Consider the following 16344-nt stretch of genomic DNA (forward strand, 5'->3'; position numbering starts at 1 on the left):
TTGTTGAAATTGTTAGTTTTTATTATGTAATTAGGATTCATTTGAAACAAAGAAAAGGAAATGGCTGATTGTGTCCGACACCCTTTAAATTCCTAAAAACAGCCATGATTATTATAATTATTTAAATGTTTAGTTCTCCATTCCAGTCTAAGGGAGAAGGCTACACCACCAACAAAAACCTGATTTGTACCCTTTTGTGCCAGTCAGTTGAACAAGATTGCTGAATAGTAAATACTAGACAAGTTCTGTATAACATGTTAAATGTATGACCAAGAAAAGAGTAACAGCTTGGGATAGAAGAACAATGAATGATCACTTGAGATAAATATGTATATCTACTTTGTATTGTCCTTCTAGGCGTTTTTATTAAAGTGTGATACAACACTTATTATTGTTTAATACGTTTTTTCGTTAATACAGAAGAAACCAGATCTTTTCCTAGAAGTTTCCAAGATCTGTATGGGATTAAACAAGAGGTTGAAATAGAAAAATCAATATGTATTTGGTGATGTATAGTCTTTGTGCACAATGTGATGAACACACTATAAATGTTACTGTATATATAATTTTAACCATGGTGAATTACTGACAACTTTTGATGGACATCCTTTTATGAAAATCCATGTGGTGATAATAATTTAATTAATTAATTAAAATTAGCTCATTTAATATGGGTAGAAAAGAGTGCACTCATGAAACAACATGGCCATATGTTTTGAATTTTGTGATTAATATGTGTTTTGTGCTAACTATTCGTTTATTTCTAGGAGGGAAATATAATGATAGCCCACTAAGACCTTTCATTTTGTTTAGTTCCTAGATAGTACTAAACAGCATCAATCCACCTGTCTGATATGGTTTGATGTCCAAGAACTAAAGACGAAGATAACAGCCTCCATGGATAACTTGTGTCGTTTTATTGTTATTGATATTTTGTTTATGTAATAAGTGAATACTTGTGTTTTTGTTAAAAACCAATTGTAAACAGAGCAGCTAATAATTTTGATGTTGCGTGATGGGTATTTCAGTTATTTTTCCTCTGATTAAGTTGAATCAACAGTAATATTGTTTTCACATCTGAGAAGGTTTACTTATTTCTAATGCTTTAGAAGGTGTAAGAATACCCAAACATTTACACAAAAAATGTGGTTGCATATCTTTCTGTACTGTTCCTGTTTCCTGTGTGTTCAAGCTGGATTATGTTAGCATGTACTTTGATATATTCTGCCATAATCATCGTAGTGAAACTGTAAGGCAGGACCACTGTTGGTGTGTGCATACGTTTTCTAAAACAGAATCCACAGGATGTACTCAACAGTACAGAGAGAGAACAGGTGATACTAAAAGGTAAAGATTTAACTTGGAATTTACACATAACTGGTATCTGCTTTGAAGTACAATTTTCCACATGAAGGATGGTTTGAATTTAAGCTAATCATATCATTCATTATAGAAAAGGTAATTTTATGTCCACTGATAATTGCTGGTTTCAATCAAAAATCATAATTACTGCAATGGTTGCAAATTTTTAAGCAAGTCCTTCGAAAAAAGGTGCTCTAAATATTGATATATACATAGTTATATCTGATACTCAGCGATTCTTTGGCCACCACGTTTGATACACTTGATTGAATTTTCTTGGTGAATATTATGAAATGTTATAGCTTCCCAGGTTTGGTTTTCCTCAATCCTCCCTGATTGCTTGCGTTTGAGACTGGCATGTAGAGTATGGTGATACAGTATGTGTGGGTAATATGTACAGTTGTACACATATACTGGGGTCAGTGTAGACAAAAGCAATTTAGCCTGCAAGAATATCTTTAGTGTGGAAGGAGACCGGAATACACAGAGGAAACGCACAAATTAAGTAGTTTAAAGTTGGGCTTATGGTTGGACATTGTTTAGTTTAGATACAGAGTAATGTCGAGTTCAGGTAGGAGATGGGTGGTGGTGCTCCTATATCAATATTTTACTACTAATGAAAGAGTTACATTTTTCTTTTAGTGTTAGGCCAGGTCACTAGCGATCATGGATTTAACTGTTCAGAAATCTACGATGGACTATATGGGCATTGTTGATAGTTATGAAATGTTGGACTGACAGTCTTAGTAACACACCTGCCTTGACATTAACCATAAGCATATTGGAGAAAGTAGACAAACGCTTTTGACTGCAGCAACAGTCTATAAAGACTTTGCGAATGATTAGCAGCTGAACTGTTGGTGCAAGTTCTGTTCTGGTGGTCAACTACCTGAACTTATTCATCTGGTATCATGGTCAAATACCTGAATTGTTCAATCTCTTCTGATGGCCAAGTACCTGAACTGTTTTATCTGCTCTGATGGTCAAGTGCCTGAACTGTCTGTATAAATAAGTAAAAGTTCCATCTACCATGGTGGTTATGTACCTGCACATCTATGACTTGTGAGCTTCAATATCCTGGAAGATGAAATGGACTTTGTATTCTACTGTTTTTTTCAGTTCTACAGCATTTCAATTGCCGCGCTGCAGCTGTGATCTGATCACCTGATGTCTAAGACTCTGCTGTCTATCACCAGATATGGAGGACTTTGACAAGCTTCTATGCTTCTAAAACTATTGGAAGGAATGTTTGATGTTCATACCCGCTCCTGCACTTTTAAAGGGAAAGTTTGGCGATCGTTTGTTAGTCCAGCACAGTGTTTTTATTTATATTTTTAGAATTTTGGATATTTTTATTTTTTTCAGCCCTAACATAGCCAAATTAGATTGTCTGAGTAGGTAAATCAGACAGGAAAAGTAGGTATTTACACTTTAGGTAGATACACTTCAGATCCCCTATTTTCCATATAATGTAAATTGAGGGAAGGGAGAATACAATATTTTTTCTTTTTGTTTACAATTATCAGATGCCTAATGTTGGCCTCACAAACATCTAATAAACCCTCTAATATCCTGTTTTTTCTGAATACCTTGAATGACTCATCCTTTGGGAATGTGTGATTGTAAACTGGCCAAGCCCTTGGGGGTCATATTGCAAAGAGAGTTGGCTTGAGGGTTGTTTATTCCTTATAAAAGTCTAAATATACCACAGCCCAAACTGGAATAGGCTAGTCTCACAACAGAGTTGCATTAGACATGCATCTGTCTGATCATCTGGCCATGCTGCGCAAAAGCAGAAGGGGGCTCCGTGGTGAAACAGCATCTTTTGCTAAGTATTCTTGTTTATATTTTCTTTATTTTTATCTGTATATGTTATTACTTTTAATAAATGTTATACTTGTAAGTATTTGTGTGATCTCTCTTTGCATATATCGAATACAACCCCACAACTAGGACACCAACCCCAAAGTAAAGCCTGGTGGTGGTAGTATCATGCGGAAGTGAATGCTTTTATTTACAGTGGCTGGAAAACTTTTCAGGATAGTAGGTAAGATGGATGTTGCTAAATTCAGGGAAATTCTGGAATCAAGCCAGTTTCAGTATGGAAGGTACCTCCCCTTCAAGCGAGATAATGACTATAAGCGACAACCAAACATACTCTGGATTGGTTTAAAACCAAAACGTCTTAAATTGGTCCCCAGTCAAAGCCCATCTCTCAATTGAGCTGAGAATCTGTGATGAATCTTGAAAGTTGCTGTTCCCCAAAGATCCCAATTCAACTTGACACGGCTAATGAAATTTTCCCAAGAGGAAAAGACGAAAATTTAAGAATCCAGCTGTGCAAAGCTGGTCAAGACTTACCCCCTAAGAGACTTGCGTCTTTAATTGTTGCCAGACATGGTTCTGCCAAAGACTGACTAAATCAATTGTTTGTGTCACAATACAAATAATTGTGCCTCTTGAAAGTGATAAGTAGTTTGTGTAAACCAAATGGTAAAGTTCTAATTAAATCAATGCTAATTGAAGATTCTAACACTGAGGAAAAGTCCAAAGGGAACAATAAAAAATATTTGCACTTTCTAAACGTTAAGTAGCTTGTGTAAACCAAATGGTAAAATCCCAATTAAATCAATGTTAAAGTGATATTTCTGTAAACCCTCAGTTTCTTTAAAAGCTTTTAGCAGCTGATGTAATCACTTACTGAGTATACAGCTGCTTCACCTTTTTTATCTTTGCTTATGTTTCTGTTTAAAGAAAAGCTATCAATAAAAAAGTTATAATGTTAACTCCTCAGGGGACCAAGTGCTTAATGCACTTGGTCCAGTTCATATCAAGTCCTTAATTTCTAACCAACGTGGTCAGACGGTCATCCCTCCCCATCCAACAACACCACTAGAAAGCAAATGGATTTGTGATGGAAAACTCCTGTCTCCGGCAGCAGGGGTCGCTCTGGAGACAAGCACTGCAATTCACAAAGATCACATAGCCTGTGGTGTTGTGTGTCCATCAGTAGCTGTAGACATACACAGCCCAACCAATGGACCAATTAGCGCTGCAGCTCTGTGTGATCCATCGTTCGGTTTTTATGAATGAACGATCAGTGTTGTCAGGCTGTTATACACTGCACCAGTTATGTCATTGCTGATCATTCGTTCGTAAAAGTGAAAGCTCATACAGAGCTGCAGGACTCTGTGATCCATCAGCCAGGTTTTAAATGTGTAAAAGTAGCTGCTTATAGACACTCAGTGCCACAGCTCTGACTGATCTGTCACTATTATAAATAAGTTATTAGTGCTGCTTGTTTGCTCTTATTAGTAAAAAGTCCCTACTAGCTATGCTCTGTGCTATTTATCTGTGGCTGTTTTTACTGCATAAAAGGCAGGGTTGTCAAACGAATTTCCATTGTGGGCCGCATCAGCATTATAGTTGCCCTTCAAAGGGCCGGTTGGATCTGTATGACTGTGGGCCCTTTCACACGGGCTGTCCGATCAGGTCCATCTGTCAATTTTTCAGGCAGACCTGATTGCACCTTGCGGTCTCCCCTATGGAGCGGATGGATGTTAGCTGACATCCGTCACTATCTGTTACAATCCTGCCTGCAAAATCCAAATGGATGGTGGACCTTTTTTCCATCCGTCTGGTGGATCGGATGAAAATGGACAGGCGATCCCTTTTTATCCGATTTCTCCATAGAGGAGAGTGGGAGTGTGTCCGTGTCCACTCTACACAGTGGAGTGGAAAGGACCTGTCATCCTCCTGCTCAGCGGGGATCAGTGGAGCGATCCCCCACTAAGCAAGCAAAATCAGTTGCATGAAGGGACCCGTGGGAAAGGGGCCTACATCAATTTAATCAGGCCTTTTTTTCTCAGAGAATAGGTGCAGAAACCCAAGCACAAACTTTCCCCCGCATCCCAACCGCATCCAATGGTGGGTGTGGTCAAATTTCACTAACAGTGGGAGGATCTTAAGGGGGCAATAAATACCAGGAGTGCATTATGTATTGAGTGCAGGGTTCAGGGGTGCGTTATGTATCAAGTGCGGGGTTCAGGGGTGCATTATGTACAGAGTGCAGGGTTCAGGGATGTGCTATGTACAGAGTTCAGTTTCAGGAATGACCTATGCCCTATGTTAACGCAAAGTTCAGGGGTGCTCTACGTACAGACTGCAGAGTACAGGGTTGAGGAGTGTGCTACATACAGAATGCTGGGGTTAGGGGTGTGCTATGCACAGTGTGCAAGGTTTAGCTCTCTTTGACAGGCTGTCATCATCTCACTTTCACCCATCCGTGGCTCAGAGATCTGCACCACTCTCCCCCATCCCTCACCTCCCTGCACATGTCTCCCTCCACAGCCATCATCTCTTCCCCAAAAACGTCCTCGCATCTCACCAACCCGGCCCAGCTCTAGTACCTCCCAGCAGTGTAGTTGACTCGGCCTCTCTCACTTATCTGCAGAGAGAGCATTGATCGGCATCTCTGCACCTGAGCACAGATCGGGATCACAGTACAGCTTATCATGTGATGCCCTATCCCACACTGCATCTGCGTCTCCCTTGTCCCCATTATGACTTCAGGGCAGGCAGGGATCTGGAAAATCCACTGAAAGGAAAGCTGTCCTTATAAACACAGAAGCTTTTGTTTTCTCAAGTGATAGTGGTGAGCGGGGAGCATAGGACGGAGTTCCGAGAAGTTGTGGCTGAAAAAAAGCCATGGGTGCGAGGGCCACATGAAATGGCCTGGTGGGGAGGATGCAGCTTGAGGGCCTTGTGTTTTACACAAGTGACATAAGGCATCAGAAGATGTTTTACACAGAGCTCCAGCACTAAGTGATCTCTCACTATTATAAATGAACATGCAGCGCTGATTATTCATTATTAATAGTGATAGATCACTCCGCTTAAAGAAGGGCTGGGGCTCTGTGCTGGTTATGTCATCCCACATGAAGAAATATATTTGTCTTCGAAAGGGGGCGGAGCTACAGCCAGCATGTAGAGGTGCATTTTGGAGACAACGAGGCCACCAATCAGAATGAGATTAAGCGCTATATACTTTTGGACCCATAGGGAGTTACATACATTTTTTTTATTTATATTTTTCTTTCTTAAGCTAGTGCCATAACTGCTGGCTCAGGTTTCCTCTTTTAGGTTAGGTTCACAACTGTGGGGGTGGTACCGCTGCAGGAGCTGCACAAATTCCCGCAGCTGCAACTGCCCGCAATGTGAAACGTAGGACTTGCGGGCAGGTGCCAATAAGCCCAATGGCACACTGCCCACACTGGGAACCTCAGTTACCGTGTGGCTTGCAATTTCAAAAATAGTGCAGGGACTTCTTTCCTGCGTGTTGCGAGGCATGGCAACCCATTCAAATGAATAGGCTCTCAGGCCCATGCCCATGCACAAGGCGGCTCAGCCGGCCGAACAGGTGTGAACCTAGGGGTGGCTCCTTTCTCTTCTAGTGTCCTTTGGAGCCACTCTTGCATCCTGGAATGAGAGTGGTGTCATTCTACAATCAATAGAAACACATAGCCTTAAAGCTGGATGGTAAAACACTCCCCTGCTCCCCCTCTTCTTCACAATAAAATAATGAATCCTATCTGAACTGTCCACTGTTTACTCCTTCCTTTTAAGGCTGGACATTTAGGGAAGCAGCACTTAGAGAGTAGGAACCAACAACACTGAAAGTTGTAAACTGCAGGTGCTGGGTTAAGAGTTTTAACAAATAAATTACTCTGGAAATATTTATTGTATTGTCCTCAATGTGTGAAGCTAAAATATTCTGAGGGTTTAATAAAACTTTAATTGTAGGTTCACTTTATCCAAGTCTTTTAAAAGATTTGCGAGGCACTCATTTCAATTCTCAAAGTTGTTCCTCACCTCTGTGTGTGAATTGCACCATCCCTTGTTCCAGATCTTTTTGTGAGAAGCTAGACAGTGTCCCAGGGAACCCCCTCACAATCACTTCTCCATTGGATGGTGGAAGGAAGGAATAAACCAGCTCTTCGGGTGGTGAATCCTCATCAATGCTTTGCAGAGCATTTGGGGGGATGACATCAGTATTACCTTCCAAGATCTGGAGTGATGGAGAAAGTCACAATAAGGCAATGTGAATGCACTGAACATCATAAACTGGAACATTATAAAAAACCTACAGAATATACTCTGATGTTTTTTTTCCATATGGGGCATAAAACACATACATTATTACAATACAGTATATTTTATATAAACCAAAATAATACATTTAACTACAATGTATCTTTCTCCTGCCATAACCAGTTGTCTCTCAGTACTTATCTCTATATAAAGTCCATTATTACATGCTGTATGTCCCTCCCCACACCTGTATCAAGTCACCCTCTGCTCCCTAGTCTCAGATTCCCAGCTCAGTTTACAGTTCTGGCTTACATGATGTGTAACAGGTGGATAATTGATGGAAACGAGGGAGGGACGGAGAGAGACACGTCTTTCTTCTGACTCCGTAAACAAAGTAATAAGAGCTTTACACATGGTTAAGTGGATTTTTGCAAAGCAGAAAAACCTTTACGCGAACCTATCAGCCCAAACTGGAAAGTCAGTCAATAATGCTACAATCGGAGTACAAGCTAAATCATTGTATAATGACAGGTTAGCAAAATACAGTGGAAGCAGGCAGTGACACAGTTATAAATCGATTCCAGCTAAACTGCAGTTAAAGCGGAGTTCCACCCAAAAGTGGAAACTCTGCTTATCTGCAGTTTAGCTGGAATCCCCCCCTCTCTAATGCCACATTTGGTACCTTTCGTGGGGGGTGGGTGGAGTGGATACCTCTCAAAAACAGGTACCCGCTCCCACTTCCATGTAAGGGCACCACAGCGACCTATGCCATTGATGGCCCTTCCTCTTCCTCCCTGCTGTCTTCTGGGAGACACACACAGGTCCCAGAAGAGAGCAGGAGCTTTCAGAAAGTGTAGTGCGACTCGCGCATGTGCAGTAGGAAACAGACTGTGAAGCTGCAAGGCTTCACTTCCTGTTTCCCTTAGTAAGGATGCCGCCACCTGCATCTGGAGCTGATGGAATGGTCGGCTTTGGGTGCCGACATCGCAGGCTCCCTGAACAGGTAAGTGTTTGTAGCTGCTGACTTTTTTTTAATACAGGCTGGAACTCTGCTTTCAGATGTGCAGTAAGGGGTTCAAAAATACACTCACTGCCACTTTATTAGGTACACCTTGCTAGTACCGGGTTGGACCCCCTTTTGCCTTCAAAACTGCCTTAATTCTTTATGACTTAGATTCAACAAGGGGTTGGAAACATTCCCCAGAGATTTTGGTCCATATTGACATGATAGCATTATGCAGTTGCTGCAGATTTGTCGGCTGCACATCGATGATGCGAATCTCCTGTTCCACCACAATCCCAAAGGTGCTCTACTGGATTGAGATCTGGTGACTGTGGAGGCCATTGGAGTATAGTGACCTCATTGTCATGTTCAAGAAACCAGTTTGAGAGGATTTGAGCTTTGTGACATGATGCATTATCCTGCTGGAAGTAGTTATCAGAAGATGGGTACACTGTAGTCATAAAGGATGGACATGGCCAGCAACAATACTCAGGTAGGCCGTGGCGTTTAAACGATGCTCAATTGGTACTAAGGGGCCCAAAGTGTCCCAAGAAAATATCCCCCACACCATTACACCACCACCACCAGCCTGAACTGTTGATACAAGGCAGGATAGATCAATGCTTTTATGTTGTTTACACCAAATTCTGACCCTACCATCTGAATGTCGCAGCTGAAATCAAGTCTCATCAGACCAGGCAACATTTTTCCAATCTTCTATTGTCCTGTTTTGGTGAGCGAATTGTAGGCTCAGTTTCCTGCTCTTAGCTGACAGGAGTGGCACCCGGTGTGGTTTTCTGCTGCTGTAGCCCATCTGGTTGGTTGGTGGTTATTTGAGTTACTGTTGCCTTTCTATCATCTCGACCTCTCCTCTGACCTCTGACATCAACAAGGCATTTTTTTCCACACAACTGCTTATCACTGGATATTTTCTCTTTTTTTCAGACCATGCTCTAAAAAAAACCCTAGAGATGGTTGTGCATGAAAATCCCAGGTGGATCAGCAGTTTTTTAAATATTCAGACCAGCCCATCTGGCACCAACAACCATGCCATGTTCAAAGTCACTTAAATCCCCTTTCTTCCCTATTCTGATGCATGGTTTGAACTTCAGCAAGTCGTCTTCACCGAGTCTAGATGCCTAAATGCATTGAGTTGCTGCCATGTAATTAGCTGATTAGCAATTTTGTTACCCAGCAATTGAATAGGTGTACCTACGGTAATAAAGTGGCCGGTGAGTGTACAGTATGTCCAAAAATAAAGAGACCTCTACCTATGCCACATCCCAAATATTGTTAGAACAAAAAGGTACAGAACCCTGTTCTGCCAAAGGTGGACTTTACTGGCATTAGCATGAAACCAACACACTTTTTGTATGAAAGTATCAACTATTTAATTTTAGCATGTAATAATAAAATAGGATGTTAGCATGACATCTAAAAACACAACATCAAAGATGCAATAAAATCATTGGGACAACATTGAAATATAGGACGAGGCCCTAGTACAGCACTTCCTAGCTCACACATCTTTTGGTGTCAGTTCCCAAAGGGGGGTGTTTCATGTACTGGGTCGCCTCCACTGGTCGATGCGTTTTGCTATAATGCGTAGCTTCCTCAAGACCAATTTAGCAGGTCATAATATGCATGTCTTTTGGGCGGACATAGGGACCACAAAGTATCCCATCTATGGATGCACCATTGCAAACAGATAACTTCAGGAATAAAATAGAGTGTGTACCGTGACTGCTAATCCTTTCTGTCTCACAGACAGATCCCCGTCCATTCATCAGAAAGAACAAATGGGGATCTAGCTGTGAGGCAGTAGTATCAAGCTGGGGGATCCTTTTCTAGGACACCAGCCAGAGGGCTCTACAAAGACAGGGTGAATATGGTCCCCATTACCTGATACAAGCCATTAAGCATTGGATCAACATTTCTTTGCCTCGCACCATCCACAGAAAGGATTAGTGGTAACAGTATACACTCTATTTGATACCTGAAGGGCAAATTTTTAGAGACACTTACCTGTTTGCAATGGTGCACCATTGATGGGAGACTTTGTGGTCCCTGTGTCCGCCCAAAAGACATGCATATTATGACCTGCTACGGATCCAGCTGTAAGATTCTGGTACCATCGGTGCCCTTATAGGTCATTTCCTTCTTCATATTGCGTCCCACCTTCTCAGCTAGGTGGAACGCATATACCTTTAAGCCGCATGAGCGGCTATTTCACTCGCCGGCTTCTCTCTCACAAATTGTTCGTTCAAACCGCATGGTATACAGCCTTGTCTTACGCTGCCGGAGCCTCCAGCTATTGCCATACCTGGATAGACCGGAACCTCGCTATTGATCCCGTATCTCGCTACCCGATCATTCACTCATTACCGGACCCTTCAGCTTACTAATCTAACTAGTGATAAGTACCCCACAGGGGATTCCTTCCTATCAAACTTACACTATCTACTTCTGCATACTAAGGACTGTTACTATCTATGCATTAATATTTCTATCATCTGCACTGTTACATAGATTGCTAGCTCTTGAGTCTACTACCATCTATATCCTTGCACTAAGTTAGCCTCTCTTGTACACTCCATCTGCTGTCCCCTACCACCTGTTATTGCACATGATTGCTAACCTATCTACCATCATCTACTACTCTCCTGAACATTACTATTGAGTACTCATCATTGCTATCACAACTCACGCCTGTCCTTTCAGCACATCACCTCTATACTATCATATACAACCTATCACTCCAGGAACATCTTATTGAGTGTTTGTATATTGTATGCTGAAGCAGGCTGGCCACAATGATGAGTCTGGAGAGTTGGACATGGTGATTCAACACATCTCTGCACGACTACTGAGTGGAGATTCTGCAGCTGCAAATCCAACTCTCTAAACAAACGCTAGAGCGTTACAGATTGAACGAACCATTAAAAAATGGATTCAGCAGAATTTGCCACTCAAGTGATACAATTAACACAAAAGGTAGATGCATTAATCCTTGCTCTTACTGAAGTAAAAAATGAAAATCAGACTTTAAGACAGCAGATAGACCGTGTTTCACAACTCACTGCTGCTCAACCTCGTGAGCCTAAAATAAACCCTCCTCTAGTGTTTACAGGTGATCGGAAAAAATTTCGTGAATTTAAAAAAGACTGTGAGTGTTCACATGTCTTGCTGGGGGGTTTAACGACTTCCTTTTCTAATCCCTATCTCTTTATTCATTTGACACTACAGTGGGACCAAATTAGGATCACCACCAAGGCTATGATCGACACAGGATCTTGTGGGAACTACATCGATACTCGTTTTGTTACCTTAAATAAAATACCTATTATTTCAAAACCTAAACCTGTCTCTGTTAGTTTCATTAACGGTATCCCGTTATCTTCTGGTCCAATCACCAATCAGACACAAGCACTCCTTGTTACTGCTAACGAGTCTCATGCGGAGACAACCACTTTTGATGTATTACCTTCACCACATTTTCCCATTATTTTGGGACTTCCCTGGTTACACATACATCAACCAACCATTGATTGGAAGACACGGACTCTAACCTTCCCTTCTCACTATTGCGAGATCACGTGTAACCTCCAATCATATAAAAAAATCCTGTCTATGGTGTCAGATGAAATTATACCACCACCATGCTACCAGGATCTGTCAGAAGTCTTCCTTGAGAAAAACGCTCAAGTGTTGCCTCCCCATAGGGACTATGATTGTTCTATTGATCTACTCCCTAATAGCAAATTACCTTTCGGTCATGTTTATCCTCTTTCTCAGGATGAACTTTCTCATCTCAAGGAATACTTGGATGAGAATTTAGCGAAAGGGTTCATCAGACCCTCTACTTCTTCCACAGCTGCAGGACTTTTCTTTGTCCGCAATAAGGATTCAAGTCTTAGGCCTATTATTGACTATAGGCAATTAAATACCATTACGATAAAGGATCGCTATCCTTTACCTCTCATTCCTGAACTCATTGAACAAGTGCGTGGAGCTACCTACTTCTCTAAATTGGACCTAAAAGGGGCATACAACCTAATCCGAATCCGTGACGGGGATGAGTGGAAAACAGCATTCAGAACCAGATACGGATTATTCGAATATCTTGTGATGCCTTTCGGGTTGTGTAATGCTCCCGCAGCTTTTCAGCGATTCATAAATGACATCTTCAGAGACTTACTTGATGTTTGTGTTGTGGTATATCTGGATGATATACTCATTTATTCTCAATCTTTGTCTGAACATATAAAACATGTAAGACTTGTGTTGTCCAGATTACTCGCACACAATTTATACGTAAAATTAAAAAAATGCCTATTTCATAAAGAAGAAGTACTATTCCTAGGATACATCATATCTAAGAACGGAATCAAAATGGATATGAGCAAGATATTATGTATTCTGGATTGGCCTGTACCAACAACTCGTAAAGCATTACAACGATTCCTTGGATTCTCAAACTTCTATAGGAAGTTCATCAAGAACTTCTCTGCTATTGTGAGACCTCTCACACAACTTACAAGTGTAAAGAAACCATTTAAATGGTCTGAAGAAGCCAATGGAGCTTTCCGCTTGTTAAAATCAAGCTTCACTTCCGCTCCCATACTACGCCATCCAGACCCATCCCTCCAATATATACTGGAGGTAGATGCGTCAAATATGGCAGTAGGAGCAGTTCTCTCCCAACGACCAACAAATACTTCACCACTTCACCCAGTTGCTTTCTTCTCTAAATCATTAAGCAACCCAGAGGTGAATTACCCAGTGGGTGAAAAAGAGTTGCTTGCCATAAAACTGGCACTAGAGAATTGGCGACATCTACTTGAAGGTACTCGATTGCCAATACTCATATATACAGATCATAAAAATCTCCAATACCTTCAGACTAACAAGACCCTTTCCCACCGGCAGGTACGTTGGTCACTATTCTTCCTAAGATTCAACTTCCTAGTGACCTACACGCCTGCAGACAAAAACAAAAAAGCGGATGCGCTATCACGATTAACCGAAGATAACTGTGCCGAAATCCCTTCATTTCCTATAATACCCTATGATCGTATTGTTGGTGTTGTTCGCTCCCTGAAGGAAGAGATTCTGCACAGTATAGGACTGGATTCACCTCCACCACAACTAAGTGCTGATGCAGAAGGCTTCCTCTACTTTAACGACAAACTCTACATACCTCCTAGTATGCGTACCAAGATCTTGGAATTATCACATGACGTACCTATGGCAGGACATATGGGTATGACTAAGACATTTAATTTGCTCACCAGGCAGTTTTGGTGGCCTGATATGAAAACGTCTGTACAAAAGTTTGTTTCCTCATGTGACATCTGTGCAAGGTCCAAAATTGACACTACAAAACCATCTGGTCTACTTTGCAGTCTACCAATACCCCAGGTTCCATGGGAAGTTGTATCCTTGGACTTTATGGTAGAATTACCACCTTCCAGGGGATTTAATACCATTCTAGTGTCAGTGGACCATCTGACAAAGATGGCACATTTCATTTCTATTCGCAGACTACCTTCATCTAAACAAACAGCGGAATTACTAGTGAAACATGTGTTCAAGCTACATGGAATTCCAAAGACTCTTCTATCTGACCGAGGTTCACAGTTCATCTCCAAGTTCTGGCAAGCTCTATGTCATATACTACGTATTGAGCGAAAACTCACTTCTCCTTACCATCCTCAGACCAACGGACAAACTGAAAGAGTCAACCAGTGCATTGAACCTATACCATACCTACGTTGCTACACCTCATACCTACAGGATGATTGGGTGGACCTCCTCCCTCTGGCAGAATTTGCTTATAACAATGCAACCCACAGTACTACTAAGCAGAGTCCGTTCTACTTAAACTATGGGTTTCATCCAACACTTCTTCCACCACGCATCCTTCCATCAAGTAACCCAGTAGCCTCAGATTATCTTACCCAAATAAAAGACTCTCTGGGTTTACTTAACACCACCATCTCACATGCTCATAGCCAACAAAAAAGGTATTACGACCTTCGTAGAAAACCTTCTCCTCAATACGCTATTGGGGATCTTGTTTGGCTATCTACATAAAATGTGAGGTTAAAGATACCCAGTAAAAAGCTTGGACCTCTATTTCTCGGACCTTTTCCAATTAAAAAGCTCATTGGAAGAGCTGCAGTGCAACTCACTTTAGATGCAGATCTTAGAATACATCCCATCTTTCACGTGTCGTTACTGAAACCACATGTTCCCAACCAAGGAATAATGCCTACCATCTCGCCTCCACCTCCAGTACAAGTTGAAGGCGGAGAGGAATTTGAGATTAAGGAGATTTTGGATTCTCGTATCCACAGAGGAAAACTCCAATATCTCATAAGATGGAAGAACTATGGACCCCAAGACGACACCTGGTTGGATACTTCTGACGTTCACGCACCCAGGCTTATACGAAGGTTTCACTCCAAATACCCGGAGAGACCAGTGCTATAGGCCTTCCGGAGCCGGCCTTAAGGGGGGGGGGGGGGTACTGTAAGATTCTGGTACCTTCGGTACCCTTATAGGTAATTTCCTTCTTCATATTGCGTCCCACCTTCTCAGCTAGGTGGAACGCATATACCTTTAAGCCGCATGACGTCATCACTAAGCGCCGATCTGAGCGGCTATTTCAATCGCCGGCTTCTCTCTCACAAATTGTTCGTTCAAACCGCATGGTATACAGCCTTGTCTTACGCTGCCGGAGCCTCCAGCTATTGCCATACCTGGATAGACCGGAACCTCGCTATTGATCCCGTATCTCGCTACCCGATCATTCACTCATTACCGGACCCTTCAGCTTACTAATCTAACTAGTGATAAGTACCCCACAGGGGATTCCTTCCTATCAAACTTACTTGGCTGTTAGGAAGTTGGTGGGCCCGGTGGCCTAGCGTCCATGGTTGCTAGGACTCAGGCGGCCCTTGCTGCCTAGCCACCTCGCCGAACTAGATGCAATGATATGAAATGGTCATTGCACGAGAGGAAGAGGATGAGCTGCACTTTCCTCTTTTGGTGGAGGTCTGCATTAAGATGTTAAAACTGATGGGAGATTTTAGGATTCTTGCACAGGTTTTGCATGGTAAAGTGATATAAGGCATTTCTCTCCAATAAACAAAAAATAACTTAAAATAATCTCCTCTAGTTTTTTTTAAAGAACAAATTAGGCTGACATTAAAAAAACCACAAAAATACATTTTACTCATATTTTCAGCATGATACTCACGCATATACTTTCCGTATAGTCATCAAACAGTTTCCAGCAAAAACTGTCAACAATTATAAAATGTAAACCAAATTACTTTCTTGTGTTTGTGCAGACAGAGGTACATTATGTTTTTGGCCAATGTATTTCGTAATATGAATATTTCCCAGCAATGGAAAACTACAAGATTAGGAAAGAGTTTACCAGGGTGGAATACGTCTGAGAATTATGTCATTGCTGATGCTTTCTGTCAGTAATCAGAAATATTGGGGGCCATTCCATACAGTAATGTATTTGCGACACTTTGGTGGCGTTATCACAAAGCCGTGTGCCAAATTCATGAAAGCCGTGTAACAGTTTTTTTTGCCATTTCCGACACATGTGACAAATTCAGGTAGTTCTGATGCCAGTGGTACAGCCCTTTACATGCAACAGTGTTGATACATTTTGCTGCTTCATATGAACCCCCCTGTCCACTGCCTTTGCAGCCTTAAGCAGTTATAAATTATTTTTTTACTACTAAAATAATAAACATCTTATAGTACCTGCTCTCTGTAATGGTATCTCCTTTTCTGAGCCCCCCCCCCAGCGCTCTTGGTTCCTCCTCTTCTGCATGTGCCACCATAGGAAGCAGCTTCCTATGGTG

At 41.6% G+C, this 16344-nt stretch overlaps 1 protein-coding gene across 1 annotated transcript in view; it reads right to left on the reverse strand.

The window, feature by feature from the left end:
* Nucleotides 1-16344, reverse strand: part of CSPG4 (chondroitin sulfate proteoglycan 4) — a 179741-nt gene that overhangs the window by 32286 nt on the left and 131111 nt on the right. Inside the window, exon 6 of the mRNA XM_082253192.1 lies at nucleotides 7234-7429. Within this exon, the coding sequence (XP_082109318.1) occupies nucleotides 7234-7429 (196 nt within the window). The remainder of the gene's footprint in view (nucleotides 1-7233; nucleotides 7430-16344) is intronic.

The sequence above is a fragment of the Pelophylax lessonae genome (assembly GCF_965119305.1).
Source record: "Pelophylax lessonae genome assembly, chromosome: 4".
In the NCBI taxonomy this organism is placed as follows: domain Eukaryota; kingdom Metazoa; phylum Chordata; class Amphibia; order Anura; family Ranidae; genus Pelophylax; species Pelophylax lessonae.